Below are 16388 nucleotides of genomic sequence, written 5' to 3' on the forward strand. Positions count from 1 at the left end.
TACAAACTTTGTTTCATCTTGAATAACCCCCTCATTACCTGTTGTTTATACCCTTCAAATATGTCTAGGCTATCATGTGCGGCCATCCCCTATCATTTAGTCAAGCTGTACACATTTCTCTCTTTTAATCTTTCTTCATAAGTAAATCTCTTGTATACTTCTTCGAACTCCCTTCAGTTTTTTCTTTCTGGTATTGAAGTGCCCTGAATCTAAAACAGTAATCTAAGTGTAATCTCACCAAGAGCTATGTGTATGTTTTTGTTTTTTAAATATAACTCAAAATGCCAGAGTGACATCTACTTCTTATTCATTGAGATGATACTAATGCTATTTTGGGGTTGTTATATTGGGAACTCAAGTCAAGTTTGCTGATCATTGTCATCTCTCTCTTTTGGTATTCTAGGTTTTTCCAACTCATTGAATAGTAGTTTATTGCTCCAGATATTTTCATGTGGTCTTTTCCAAATCAAATTTAATTTGGGTATTTTTCTGCTTATATTTCTAGCTTCTCTGGATGTCTTCCAGGGTGTTTCTAGGCATACCCAATTTAGTATCCAGCAGGAGTTGCATTAATGTGCTGCTTTCTCCTTTTCCTGATGATCAAAAGAAATATTGCTATAAATAAGACCTAATGGAACTTGGATTCCTAGGTGCACCCCAATAAATTTTCTACCACTTCTCCAGTATTATACCTTGTCTTCTATAATTTATTCTTTATTTATTTATTGAACTCTATCAAGTTTCTAATCAATGTAGCAATACTTAAATCCAATCCAAGTGAATTATTTTTGAGTAGTAATTCATGATACTGTATTAAAATATTTACTAAAATCCAAATACTTCATCTACAGAAAGAAAAGGAGTACTTGTGGCACCTTAGAGACTAACAAATTTATTTGAGCATAAGCTTTCGTGAGCTACAGCTCACTTCATCGGATGGATCCGATGAAGTGAACTGTAGCTCGCGAAAGCTTATGCTCAAATAAATGTGTTAGTTTCTAAGGTGCCACAAGCACTCCTTTTCTTTTCCAAATACAGACTAACACGGCTGCTACTCTGAAACCTTTCATCTACAGAGTTCCCTTCAGAGACCTATTTTGTAATTCTAGCTAAAAACACAAGAATTTGATTTGTTTATATCATAAAACTTGCTTAAAGTATTTGATTACTTTTTTACCTAAAATTACAAAATTAGTGCATCAAGGAATATGTCAGATGTGGATTCTTAGTAAAGCATTTTAGTATCTCATAAAATACTACTAACTAAGTTTCTTCTTTGAGTGATTGCTTATGTTGGTTCCAAATGTGGATGCGCCATGTGCACAGTCATCAGAAGGTATTTCCCCCAGCGGTACCCATCGGATCAGCTGTAGAACCCCTGGAGTGGTGCCCTCATGGCAGTGTATATGGGTCCCTGCTGACGCACCACCTCTTCAGTTCCTTCTTACCGCCAGTGAAAGTCATTGGAGCAGCTTTCTCTCTCTCTTGCATTGAACAAGCAATTTCCTAGTGGACTGTTACCCGTTTTTCGGTAAATAGTTTTAAAAGTTGTAGTTAATATTAGTGTTAGTAGTCAGGTTTTAGTTGGGGGTTTCCCCCCACACTACCCTTTGCTCCCGCCGGGGACTGGGGCTTGCCTTGGCCTCTGGGTTTCAAGACATGAGGATCCTGCCTGAAGCCCATACAAAGGGGAGACCCACACGACTCCTGTCTGAAGTGCCTGGGAGAGGCACACCAGTCCAACAGGTGCGAGATCTGCAGGGGCTTCAAGCCCAGAACTATAAAGGAGCGGGACTTTCGGCTGAAGCTCCTCTTGATGGAGTTGGCCCTTCATCCCCAGAGAGCCCAGGCGACATCTGACCCCATGCTTGGTACTTCGGTGCACAGTGCGCCGGCCTCGGTGTGGGAGGCTTCGGCACCAAGAAAAGGCTCGGTTAAGGAATCTGGGTGGCACCACCATTCCCCAGCACCGAAGACCGCCTCAAGTGCCAGTGCAAGGCAACACTCTCATTGGTCAGTGCCACACAATAAGAAAAGAGTAGACATGGCACTTTCCCACTAAAATAGTGGAGCAAGCAGGCACCAGTGGGGTGAGTCCCATGTCGGGACACTCAGCTTCGGCCCTATCTATACTGGCACTGTTGACTTCAGCTTTGCGGGGAGGTCCGTCGAGTCTGGTCCTGGTGGACTCCCCAATCCAGGAGGATCTGGAGGAGGACATAGGCCTTCTGTCCACACCGGACATGTGAAGCAGCCAGGGACTTGATCGCAGAGTCTCCCGCTTTGGCACTGGAACCAGCTCTAAAGGGGAACTGTGCCATCCAGGGGCAAGCCAACATCAATGCATCACTGATCACCCTCGCCATGGCACCATTCCCCAATACTGTTTCAGTCCACACCGCTGTGGTCACAGAGATTCAACTATTCTTCAGAGTCAGAGGTGGACTCCTATGTCTCTAGGCTAGCTGGTACCATTCCCGGCACGGTCTGAGGCAGGACGAAGAGCAAACGGTGCCAGTGATGTCCTGGCCCCCACAGTGGCAGGGGCCAGCCCAGTGGCCCTTTTGAACACCATGGGCCTACCACCAAGCCCAGGGGTTGGGCTCCAGATCCCTGTCGGTGGCCTCAGAGGTTTGGATCCCTCCTTCAGCCACTTCGGCAACCTGGGAGTCTCCCCATGGGCAGGACACGGACGTCCAGGTTAGCGCCAGGCACCACCGCTATCCCCTGTGCCGCTCAAGGTGTCACCACTCAGGGTGACTCCCATGAGCCAGAGGGTCAAGACGACCCAGTGCCCCCAAAGGCATCGTCCTCATCCACCCCAGATGAGGTAGTGATGGGTACCTCTACTATGCTGCCTGCTATAGGCTCCAGGGTGCATCAGGACCTGCTGAAGAGGGTGGCCCAGAACTTAAATATGCAGACAAAGGAGGTCTCTGAGGAGACCGATCTAATGGTAGACATTCTGATCCCTGAAAGAGCTTTGAAGGTAGCGTTGCCCCATATCAAGACTATCCAAAACATCACTAAGGGTGTTATGACACACACCCGCCTCTATCCCACCGTGTGGCCAAGGGTGTGGAATGCAAATTCTTTGTGCCGTCCAAAGGGTACGAGCGGCTCTTTACCCACCCGCAGGTGGGTGTGCTGGTGGTGGAGGCGGCTAACCACAAGGAGCAGCAGGGACAGCTGGGGTCTGCCCCCAAATCCAAGGACACTAAGAAGCTGGACCTCTTCAGTTGGAAAGTGTACTCCACTGTGGGCGCTCCAGCTTCACATAGCAAACCAACAGGCAGTATTCAGCCGTTACTACTACAACTCCTGGAATACCTTGGCCAAGTTCCAGGAATTGCTCCCCACAGACTCCCGCTCGGAGTTTGGCAAGGTCTTGGAGGCAAGGATCTCGCCACAGGCCACTTTGGACTCGGCAGTTTTGACTACATGCACAATGGCTACTGCCGTAGCCATGAGGAGCATCTCATGGCTTCAGGTCTCATGAATACTATGTCCACATGAGGTCCGAATACTATCCAGGACCTACCCTTTCACTGCTCTGGGCTCTTTTCAGAGCAGACCAACTCTTGGCTTCTTGGCTCGGGGACTTGCAGGCAACCCTTAAATCCCTGGGGCTACACAGGCTGGCCGCCCCAGCAGAAGCTGTTCAAACCTCAGCCCACCCCCACACTTTTACTCTGCTCCTCCCAGACAAGATTATAATAGGAAGTGGGGCAGGAGTAGCAGGAGGCGCCTCTCTCAATCCTCCTCTGGCCATGGCCAAGCGGTGGTGAAACAGCCCTCGGCCTCAAAACCAAACTCTTGAAGATGCACCTGAGGATGGAGCACCAGCCCAACTCCTGGATCCTTCCCCGCTCTTTGTGAATCGTCTATCCCATTTTGTTTTATATAATAACCTCAGACCGATAGACCTTGAGCACGGTAGAATTGGGATAGTCTATTCAATTTTGTTCCCTTCCCCCTTTGCATCCCTCCCCCCACCAACAGATTCATGAAGAGATTGAAGTTCCGCATGGTCTACCTGGCTTCCATCATTCCCTCTCTGGATCCGGGGAACTCGTATGCTGCATCGACTTGAAGGACACCTACTTTCACATGTCCATAATCCTGTCCCACAGACGATTCATGTGCATGACTTTCCTCAGGCATGGCCTCGTTCTGAACATGGCAAAGTCAACCATAACCCCTACTCAGAGGATAGAGTTCATTGGGGCCCTTCTAGACTCCACCCTGGCCAGAGCGTCTCTTCTGGAAGCTTGTTTCCTCACCATGAACCCCATCATAAGATATCAGCAGATTTCCCAACATGACTGCATGCAATTGCTTAAAGTTGCTTGGGCACACGTCAGCTTGTATGACTGTGGTACAGCATGCCAGAATGCAGCTACGTCCTCTTCAGGCGTGGCTAGGTCTAGTTTACAGGCCGAACCAAGACCACCTAGACAGACTAGTCACTCTTACTCCTCAGGTTCTTGAGTCATCTACAATGGCGGCTCGACCTGCAAACAGTATGTGCGGGAATACCCCTCTCCAAACCTCAGCCAACACTGTCACTAGTCACAAATGCATCAGCAACAGGATGGGGAGCACACCGAGGCGATCTCAGGACTCAGGGTCAATGGTCCCAGACAGAACTTTCACTACACATCAACATCAAGGACCTGCGTGCAGTGCACCTCGTTTGCCAGACATTTCAAACCCATCTACAGGGCAGATGTGTATCGGTACTGACAGACAATATTCTATATAATGGTCTATATAAACAGACAGGGTGGTGTTCACCTCAGCAGGTCTTTTGATGGCCATGGGTGGTCTCTTTGCCCAGACATCACCATAAACATTTTCCAGAGGTGGGGACCTCCCCCGATAGACCTGTTCGTGACACGGCACAACAGGAAGTGTCAGCAGTTCTGCTCCTTCCTGAATCACAGCCAGAGCTTGCTCGCAGACGCCTTTCTCCTGTCCTGGAAAGGGCACTGCTGTACGCATTCCTGCCGTTCCCACACATCCACAAGGTCCAACGAGACAAGGCGTTAATATTGGTAGCACCAGCAAGGCCACATCAGCACTGGTTCATCACGCTGCTGGACCTGTCAGTGGATATGCCTATAACTTTGCCCCTGATTCCGGAGTTGATCACCCAGGATCATAGCCGCCTCCTGCACCCCACCTTATAGTCTCTCCACCTCACAGCATGGAATATCCATGACTGATCCTGTTAGAACTCATGTGCTCAGATTCCGTTAGACAGGTGCTCCTTGGCAGCAGAAAACCTTCTATGCACGCCACTTACCTAGCTAAGTGGAAGAGATTTTAAATTTGGTCCATTACAGGCCTTGATTCCCTTCATCTTGGACTATTTACTTCATTTAAAGCAGCAGGGGCTGGCAGTATCATCAATAAAAGTGCACCTGGCCACGATTTCAGCTTTCCATTCCAGCTGAATGGACCATTCAGTATTTGCTAACCCTATGGTCGGCTGCTTCCTCAAGGGGCTAGACAGATTGTACCCTCAAGTAAGACAGCTGATTCCCCCATGGCATCTTAATCTGGTGCTCTCGAGATTGGCGGGCGCTCCCTTTGAGCCCCTGGCGACTTGCTGTCTCCTTTACCTCTCTTGGAAGGTGGCATTCATTGTGACTATGACTAGGAAGGTATCTGAGCTCAAGTCCCTGATGTACGAGCCTCCTTATACTATGTTTTACAAGGATAAGGTGCAGTTGCAGCCTCACCCAGCTTTCCTCCCAAAGATGGTTTTGCAATTTCATATGAATCGGGACATTTTTCTGCCAGTGTTCTTCACTAAGCTACATGCCACTAACGGAGAACGTATGCTCCATTCCTTGGATGTCAGATGGGCGTTAGCCTTTTACATCGAGCGGACAAAGCTATTTAGGAAATCAACCCAGCTCTTCGTAGCAATTACGGAGCGGATGGGAGGATTACTGGTGTCATCCCAAAGGATCTCTTCTTGGATCATGGCTTGTATAAGGGTGTGCTATGACTTAGCAAAGATGCCAGCCCAGCGTGGACAGCTCACTCCATGAGAGTGCAAGCTTCATCTGCAGCTTTCCTGGTGCAGATCCCTATTCAGGACATCTGCAGGGCAGTGATATGGTCATCTGTTCACATCTTTACGTCACACTACGCCATCTCACAGCAGGCTAGAGATGATGCCTCATTTGTTTAGAGCTGTGCTACAGTCTGCCACTCAGTGAACTCCAATCCCTCCTCTGGGGGACTGCTTGGGAGTCACCTACTTGGAATTGACATGAGCTATCACTCGAAGAAAAAAAAAATGGTTACCTACCTTTTGTAACTGTTGTTCTTTAAGATGCATTGCTCATGTCCATTCCAAGACCCACCCGCCTCCCCTCTGTCAGAGTATCTGGCAAGAAGGCACTGAAGAGGCAGCGGGTTGGCAGGGACCTATACACCGCCATGAAGGCGCCACTTCAGGGAGCTCCACAGTCAACCCAATGGGTACTGCTAGGGGAAAACCCTTCTGACGACTGGGCACGCAGCGCACACACACCTACTTGGAATGGACATGAGCTTGGAGATGAGAAGTAGATTAAAAACTGGCCAAAGTATTATAAAAAGGGCACTAATAAATATTAGTAATATCTAACACTGTGCTAAAAATTGAGGGAGTTCCTTCTTCTCTCCCTGGCTGTTTTGTGGAAGCTCATTTATAGGGGCCTGATCTGGCAGACAAGCTTGGAGTTACCAGATTGAGCCTTGCAGGTGAGTTAGGTAGAGAAACACCTCTCTTCCCATGGTTACAGCATCGCTCTGGGACTTGGGCATCCAGGTATCTAGAGTTGGCTGCAGTGTGCGTGAGGAGAGGCAGATACGTAGGCATCTAGGAAACTTCTACTGGAAAAAGTTAGGTGCTGAGCTAGTTTAGGCACTTGCACAGATCAGCAGCAGCTGAGTTGGGGTTTTGTGAATCTCAGTGGGACCTGGTTCTAAGATTTAGACACCTAAAGTTGTAGTTAGGCACCAAAGTCCTTTTGTGAATCTAGCTCTAAAAATGTTCAGATTTTTTTTCTCTTATATTCCATTATTTTACTAAGAACTGAAATTCAGTTTACTAGATGGTAATTGTCAGGATCACTTTTTTCCAAGTTTTGACTTTCAGCTGCCTGGTCCCTTTAGAGCCACCTATCTCTCAGCTGATCAGCATAGGGACGGAAGTCGTATCTTCTCCTGGCTACAGCTGAGAGGAGTGTGCTGCACCACACAGGGATGAGGATCTTAAATCCCATGTCCTCCGGGCCTTTTGGGAGGGGTAAAGGGTAAGACAAGGACCAGGAAAATGGGCAGGAGAAGAAAACAAAAGAACTGAAAATGCAAGAGGATGACAACAAGAAGATACAGATGGAAGGAGTAAGAAATGAGGTATAAATTGGAAATCAGGGTTGGTGGAGGCGTAATAAAGGATAGACCAAAGCGGAGTGGAGACGGTATTAAAAAGTAATATGTTAAATGGTTGGGTTTTGAGAAGTAAATATACTAAACAATAAGGCCAGCGGCTACAGTAGGATGGAGTTAGGGAAGAGAGGTGGGACAAAATAGCAACGAAACCCTGTCTTTTTATATATTTGGTTTTGCTATATGACTGCATCTCAAATTTGTGGTAAAAATCTCATCCTTCCTCAAGTCCTCTCATATTGAAAGCCGTATAACATATATGCTGTGTGTGATACTCTACACTAAAGTGAGATCACAGAGCATGAGAAAGAAAAGTGATACAATGTCGCATTCTGATTGATGTTATAGCCATAAACAATAGCAACCAAAATACCCATTAGCTGAACTGAATGATAGTCCATACTGAGTATCACTGATAAAGCAATGCATAACTTGATTTTGTAATGTTGGTATAGTGATGTTTTATGGTAGCTATTTTTTTGGACTTTTATGACTTCCTAATTATTCCAGTCTTCCTCCTTTTTGGTTTTCTTATTGAAGACAGACATGAAAATTTAAATATTAAGTATTTCAGCAGAGGTCATGTCCCTCTTTATGTATAAATGGCCTTACTATATAATATATTTTCCCCAAAGTATATTTCTGAAAATCCTTGATAATCACCTCACACTTTGGCTGGACAAATTGGAGAAATGTCTGAAGTAAATAGGATGAAATTCAGTAAGGACAAATGCAAAGTATTCCACTTAGGAAGGAACAATCAGTTGCACACATACAACATAGGAAATGACTGCCTAGGAGGGAGTACTGCGGAAAGGGATCTAGGGGTCATAATGGACCACAAGCTAAATATGAGTCAACAGTATAACACTGTTTCAAAAAAAACTAACATAATTCTGGGATGTATTAGCAGGAGGATTGTAAGCAAAACACCAGAAGTAATTCTTCTGCTCCACTCTGCTCAGATTAGGCCTCAACTGGAGTATTGTGTCCAGTTCTGGGCACTGCATTTCAGGAAAGATGTGGACAAATTGGAGAAAGTCCAGAGAAGATCGACAAAATGATTAAAGGTCTAGAAAATATGACTTATGAGGGAAGATTGAAAAAATTGGGTTTGTTTAGTCTGGAAAAGAGAAGACTGAGAGGGGACATAACAGTTTTCAAGCACATAAAAGGCTGTTGCAAGGAGGAGGGAGAAAAATTGTTGTTCTTAACCTCCGAGGATAGAAAAAGAAGCAATGGGCTTAAATTGCAGCAAGGGAGGTATAGGTTGGACATTAGGAAAAACTTCCTGTCAAGGTGGTTAAGCACTAGAATAAATTGCCTAGGGAGGTTGTGGAATCTCCATCACGGGAGATTTTTAAGAGCAGGTTATACATACACTTGTCAGGGATGGTCTAGATAATATTTAGTCCTGCCACGAGTGCGGGGAACTGGACTAGATGACCTCTCGAGGTCCCTTCCAGTCCTATGATTAACTTCTTCTAACCATATCTTTTCTCTGAATGCCATAACTGATCCTGTGTATTTCTATTTGATTCCCTCTCCCTTTTCATTTGCAATATAGGTTTTATTTTAAATTCTTAATCTTTTATGAAGCTGTTTATGAAACCACATTTGGCCAACTCTTATAGCTTACACTTTTTTGTTTAGTAGTCAGTGCCATTATTGTCTCCTGGGATTCCTCAGCCAACTTCCATACTGGTGAACTTTAATATTTCTGTTCGTCATACATTACTTACTAGTGTCTTAACTCCAAAAACTTTGCCTTTCTGAAATCTTCTATGCTAATACTGTTATGTTCTATTATCCCATTTCTTATTACAGTGGTGAATAAGCAGCTGTTATCACTGGTTTCCTAGGATTCTCACATTTTCAGTTGGTTCATACTTATCAGTAAGAAGTAGATCCAATCTGACTTCACCTGTTCCTTGAGTCGCTCCTTATGGATTGATAAAGTTGTTCTTAACATAAAGCTAAATATACACTAAGATGTTTATTTGACACAGAACTGGGTTCTGTACCCCATGAGTATGGAATCCTTTGGGTTTTTGAGCACCTTTTAGGGTTGGTTCAAGGAATTTTTAGTTTTATCTACCAGTTTGTAGCAGATGCCCACTGTAATTTCCTGTTTGTTTGTTCATTCGTTGTTTGTTCATGCCCAGTGAAGTATTCCATAACTTCATTGTCAGCTTGTTTCAACATACTTTTGATAGATATGTAGTGCCATTCTTGCACCTCTTCTTTTCTTTCTGCTGTGTAGATTGTACCCAGCTCTATTTAGATTCATTTATATGGCTCATCTTGCCTAGTTTCCATTATGCCCACTGGATCATAGCCCATAATTTAGTATAATTTCTAATTGGTGCTTACTTCCAATATGCTGTATTTGCATAGATATTCAGTACATTTATTCTTTGCTTATTCCTAATTTCTGTTGCAGAACAGCTCTAATCTTTGCATGCTATGATATGCCCAGTCACGCAAGGCCTCTAATCAATGTCTTGCCTTTACCAATTTGTAATCATTTCTTTAGTTTAACAGGTTCTGACCCACATTTCTTTTGAGAGGATTTCTAACTCTGATTGTGAAATAGGATTTACATTTATAAATACACAGTGTACTGGCTTTCCTTGATACTCAGTCATAGCCATTCTTCTATTGATTTTGAGTGTTTTTGTATTTTTGCAGGTGTTGGTGTGTTAAACAACTTATTGTATGCAGTAGGTGGCCATGATGGTCCTTTGGTTAGAAAAAGTGTTGAAGTATATGATCCTGCCACCAGTACATGGAGGCAGGTTGCAGATATGAACATGTGCAGAAGGAATGCAGGTATATACTGTAGTTTAGAAATATTGTTCTTTAAAATGCTATTAATGTGGTTATGTATCTATTCTATACATGCTTCTACCTCTCTTTAATATTTTCTGCTTCTTTACTAAAGTCTCAAAATGAAAGGCATGATTTCACTATGTAAGCAAGCAAATAGGTGTGCACTTTCTGTAAACTTCTGTCTTATTGCAGCTATTTTCCTTTTTAATAGGGGTTTGTGCTGTATATGGCCTGTTGTATGTAGTTGGAGGAGATGATGGTTCCTGTAACTTGTCAACAGTGGAATATTATAACCCAACAACTGATAAATGGACAGTTGTGTCCTCTTGTATGAGTACTGGAAGGAGCTATGCAGGTAATGGGTATATAGTTTTTTAAACTGCTCATTACTTTGAAAGTTGTACCTCGAGTGAGTTGTGTGACAAAACATCCAAAGAGTAAAATGTCCCAGGTAAAAATCTATTGCACTGAGAGACCCGTTTTTTAAAGTATATTTTGTACAGTGCCTGGTCTGGTCCAGGATTAGGACTCCTAGGCACTATCATAATATAAATAATAAATATTATTTCTTTAATTAATTTAAAAGCAAAATATTGTATGAAAAATCTGTTTGTTTTGGATAACACACTTTATTTTCTTCTCGGTATTCACTAAGAAGTACAATTTATGTTAAAGCAGCTGGAAACTTGCTTTAGGATCTGACTTTGGGGGGGAGCAGGACACTCTTTAAATGAGCCTGATCATTAGATGTGGTGGGAATCCACCCACTGAAAATCAGACCCCTTTAAGGATCTTGGCTCACATTTTTGGGAAAACAGAAAGTGTGTAATATAAACAAGTGCATGACAGAGCTGTTATGCTACTGATAATCAAACTGAGTTAATGGTGAAAGGTTAATCAGACCTTGACAACTTTCACAACTTTGTGTTGAGTAACACAGCTTGAACATTTTTGGATATTTGCCTTAAATAAATGCACATATAGATATATATTTTTGATGGGTATAAATCATTGTATGAAATCTTGTATTTCTTGTAATACTTTTGGAAGTTGTCTTTTTTGAAAAAACGCGGTCAAATAACTTACATTTTAATTTTGTGATTCTCTTATTCTATAGGTGTTACAGTTATTGACAAACCATTATGAACAGCGAAAAGATTTTCAACTTAATTATGTACTAAGGGCCGGCTTCAACAAGTGTTTTTGAAGTGACTGAGAATCAAAGCACTTCTCTACTTGTAGCTGCACATTGAGTCACAGTGGAAGATGTGACGGTCTGCAATTACGTATGACAGATAATGAAGATTACTCTAGGTAGAAGCAACGTGTAGGATTATTCTGCATTGAGCAGCAGCTGACTGAATTTTTATAAATGCTAGTGGACCACAGTTTTTATTTGCAAGGCCTTTGAACAAAAAAATCACCTTCAAAAGGACCAATTCATGTCAGTTGTGACTGACAAATGGATTATTCAGTGAAGAATGGTAAAGTGATGTGTATTCTGGTGAAAGTAAATTTTTGTCTTATTTTTTCCCCAGAGACTGTAGATCCATGAACTGTAAGTCTTCAGGATGGGTATTGAATCCCACTTCAGTAGTACAAGCTGGCATGGGAGTAAACATGTTTTGTTTTTATAAGTTTTCATTACATGAATATTTTGTGTGTGTGTGTGTGTGTGAGAGTGAGAGAAAGAGAGAGTGAGTGTATAGGTTGCTTTCCATTAACACTCTTCAGAACTTGATTATATTATTTATAATTGGCAAAGTACTTTGAATTATGCCACTATATGTTGTAAAACAGAGTTGTATTTTTTTTATAACAATGTTTAACACTACTAAATGCCACTTAAAGAGAATGGAGAAGATACAGCATTTCTTGAATGGTATAATGCCAAAATCTTTTATGAAAAAGTTTAGTTGCCTGTATTTATTTGATTTTTCTTTGTTTAATCTTGGTCATGTTTAGGTGAATTCCTTTATTACCTTTTTATCAAAAGGTGATTATTTGGCATGAACATAACTGCAAGTTTATAATGAATGTATGGAATTCAACTGAGCTTGCATGGTATTAAGAACTATCTATGTGTAACTTAGCTGCTATTAACAAGTATGAAAAAACTTACTGTATGTGCCCATGTTTGTAGAGCAAGTATCGTTTTTATTCATGGATGACCTTTTAAATATGACCAAAACTATTGTAATCTTTGAGCTATTTTCTTTAAATAATAAAAGTTTGTATATTTGTTTCATAATGCTAAGGAGTTGGTTAAAACTTGTTTTGAGAACACAAGCTTCACAACAAATACCTTTGAGATCAACAAACAGTCAAAAGTTGTTTGGAAAAACTTGTGTTAACCTAAATATAAGAATAAAATGTAAGTGATTAGAAGAGGGGTCTGCCAGGCTGTAACTGTGCCTTTGTGGGTTACAACTGGGAATACCAAATTCAGGACAAACTGCTGAGAAATAGGGCAGACAAACCCCAAAACTGGTGATTATTCTCCCATAAGATATACCAAACCAGCAACAAAAGCAAACTTCTGTTTCATCACACTGCCTAACAAGAAGTCAGAAAAGCAGTTTCCTTAGGCATTCCAGTCCTGGATTCAACATCCAAACACAAGAGTTAAAGATGAGTGGTTATTTAAAATCATTTTTATCAAACAAAAGGTTCTTCTGATCCCAAAGGACCAGCCACATACCCAGGTTAATATACAACTCGGATCATACCAAATAATCACGCTGTTGCCAATCCTTTTGTATATAAAATCTAAAGGTTTATTTATAAAAAGAAAGGTGAGAGTTAAAATTGGTTAAAGGAATCAAATACATACAATAAATGCAAAGTTCTTGGTTCAGGCTTGTAGCAGTGATGGAATAAACTGCTGGCTTAAGTCAGGTCTCTGGTTGTTTCCAAATGATTAGAAGGTCCTCAGTCCTGTGGTTGGAATGCTCCTATTAGCATAAATCCATAGTCCAGAGGTTTGAGCAGGAAATAGGCAAAATGGAGATCTTTCCAGCACCTTTTATAGCTTCTCTCAAGTGAAGGGAATCTCATTGTGGAAAATTGCAAGTAAAAAATGGTGTTTGGGGTCACATGGACAAGTCACATGTCCACGCATGATTTTGCTTAGTCATAGCAGGAAAGTCCATTAAGTGTAGATAGGCATTTCCCATGGTCCATTGTGAGTTAAGTATTCCTTGATGAGCCACTTAATTTGAATAGTCCCTTCAAGATGTGCAGGCTAAATACCTTGTGAGCGTTACCCAGGAGCTAACATTTGAAATCCAGGTATAGAGCCAATACTCATAACTTCAAATACAAAAATGAAACCTGCATACTAATAGCATAATCATATTCAGCAAATCATAACCTTTTCATAGACACCTTACTTGACATAATTATACAAGATGTGTTGTAATTATGTAACAGTGGTAGCAACAATGATCTATATGGTCATAATTTAATATGATAACATTACACAGGCTCAGGAAATAGGTACTGGAATATAGAACCTTTCATTTCTAAGTTACCAATTCAAATCCACCCCAGGTAAGTAACGGAAAATTATCACCATTGGATGGCTGGTTTTTTGGCTCATGACAGCTCTAAGAGCATGTCCACACAATTAGTTGCGGCAAGCTGGGGTGCAAATCTACCCCACACTAGCCTACTATGGGCTGTCCGTGTGGTCTCTGCAGACATGTATTAACAGTTGGGTAATGCGCATTGATCTAGACCCATTTCAAAGAGGACCAAAATGAACCCATGAACTGTTAATATGCATCAGCAGAGTCCAAGGCCGGCTAGCATGGGGTAGACTCGCACACCAGTTTGCTGTGAACTGAATGTTCATGTAGACAAGCCGTTAGTAGGTGGTCTCTGTCCAGTTCCTAGTGAACAAGTATCCATGTCACAAAACCACCACCACAGTTGCAAATAATTAGCCTGCTTTTTGGCAGTGTCAGGAAAGGTGCCAAGGATTTAATGGACCATGGATAGAGAATTTTACCCTCTCACTCTTAGAAATGATTCCTTGTGAACTTAGCTTATAAATTCTGTGGGGGCAGATACATCCTCTTTGTGTCTGCATAGTGCTTAGTCGTGGTCAATAACTAGGGCTCTTTGGTGCTAGAACAATACAAATAATTAACGTGGTTGAGACACTGGTGATATCATGGAAGAAAGGTTGTACTTCTGCTGGCTGTACTGTATATATTGTATGAAGTTGAGGATTGCAATTTCCACATTCTAGTTTTCACCAACACTAAAATTTCCTTTATTTTAAAAGGATAGAATAGAACACAAACTCCTCACAATACAATAGAACCAATTTGATAAGGGTCAACCTGATAAAATGGGATACTATTATTTTACCTGAAGAATGATTTCTTCTTTAAAGCTAACATAAAATTCTCACTCTTGAACTCTGATGGACTTGAATTCACCTAGATTTTTTTTACTTCAATGAGGTGGTAGTGACAGTTACAGTATATGGCATACCTTTCCACTCAGCATGTGCTACCAACTGCCACCATCTCAGTACCTAGAATCTTCCATGTAGTTCCTCCTTGACTTCAGTCAACAAGGAATCTTCCAACAGGTAGTACATCCAACTTTTGCATCGGTTGTTGCTGCTTTTATTCTCATCAAACCTCCCTCCCCCACATTTGTTTCTCTGGGTCTTCTCTTTTGTTGACCAGCCTGCCAGTCAGCGCATAATAAATATTTTGGTCACTACTGTATTTCAGTAGTTGTGGATTTAAAGAACTAATAGATGTGACCTTTCTAATTTCAACTGCATTATTCAACTCAGAGAACATAGTTCATCAAGTGTTTGTGTCTCTCTCTCTTTTCATATTCCATTCTTGTCGCACCTGCACCTTATATGCTTGGACAAAGACATTAGGTAGCACTAGGTAGTCCTTTGGGGCCTGGCATGCTCCCTCAGAGTCCTCATGCCCCAGATTGAGGGCATGAAGGTCAGAGTGGCCCAACCACCACTCAGTTCTTTCTCACCAGTTGTGGCTGCAAGCCAGAGCTATTCAGTGTTTGTGTCGATATTTTCTCTGAAATTATTTACCTTAGACAATGTAAAAAGTCATGTTGGTTTAGGTGTTAGTTGCCAATCCCCAGCATTGGAAGAGGGAAGCTCATTTTAAATATTGTGCTTATTTGTAGTTTTGTAACTGGTAAATAGATGCCAAGGTAAATAGCACCTAATATTACTTCCTATATGGTGACAATTTGAAATTAATCAGCAGAGGCAGTTCGACCTGTTTTACAGATAAAGTACCTCTTGACTCTCAAAGGAGTACGATTTAAGGCATGACAAGCAACCACAAAAACAGAAAATCTAAGTGGCCACACCCTGTGAATAGTGTTAACTCCCTTGTCAGAAGTATGAAACAGGCAGGGCATACATCAAGCTACCAGCTGAGACAGAGACAGAAAATATCAAGCTTCCTCCTATGGGGCCTCAGCTGCACTAGTAAAAGGCAGGGATAGCTCTCCCCCCTTCAGCTAGTGGACCTAGGTGTTTGCTTGGATAGCAGTGAGTAGAACCACGCTGTGCCTGCTCCATGGGGGGAATGAAACCCATGGGGGCTGGCCCTGACACCACCCTGTTGGAATTATTTGAAAGTAATATTAATAGGGGAGACCTGACACTAATTTTAAGCAAAAATTCCTTTATTAAGCCCATAGCCCAAATGGTATTTTATACAATGGCTCTGACTTTAACAGCTTATAACAGCAGTTCTCAAACTGTGGGTCGCGACTGTGTTTTAATGGGATCACCAGGGCTGGTTTAGACTTGCTGGGGCCAAAGCCAAAGCCCCCCTATGCAGGGCAGAAACTGAAGCTGGAGGGGACAGCAGGGCTCAGGTTACAAGACCCCTCTCTGGGGCTGAAGCTCTTGGGCTTTGCCCACCCCCATGGCACTGGGGTAGGCTCAGCCTTCAGTCATTTCTCTTGGGGTTGCGTAGTAAATTTTTTTTTTTTTTTTTAAATCATAAGGGGGTCATGATGCGATGAAGTTTGAGAACCTCTGGCCTATCAGAAAGCAGCCACTCCACCCGCTACGCTAACCCAGCAGTCACACG

General features: G+C 42.4%; 1 protein-coding gene across 3 annotated transcripts in view; it reads left to right on the forward strand.

The window, feature by feature from the left end:
- KLHL2 (kelch like family member 2) overlaps window positions 1–12535 on the forward strand; it is a 104993-nt gene extending 92458 nt beyond the window's left edge. For 2 of the 3 annotated variants that reach the window (XM_038400387.2, XM_043513311.1), the window contains exons 13-15: window positions 10144–10284; window positions 10496–10642; window positions 11402–12535. In XM_038400387.2, coding sequence (XP_038256315.1) covers window positions 10144–10284; window positions 10496–10642; window positions 11402–11430 — 317 coding nt within the window. In that variant the 3' untranslated portion in view covers window positions 11431–12535. The remainder of the gene's footprint in view (window positions 1–10143; window positions 10285–10495; window positions 10643–11401) is intronic. The other variant, XM_038400388.2, reaches the window with a different exon arrangement.
- Window positions 12536–16388: the final 3853 nt, after the last annotated feature.

This window comes from Dermochelys coriacea, chromosome 4 (genome assembly GCF_009764565.3).
Source record: "Dermochelys coriacea isolate rDerCor1 chromosome 4, rDerCor1.pri.v4, whole genome shotgun sequence".
NCBI lineage: Eukaryota > Metazoa > Chordata > Testudines > Dermochelyidae > Dermochelys > Dermochelys coriacea.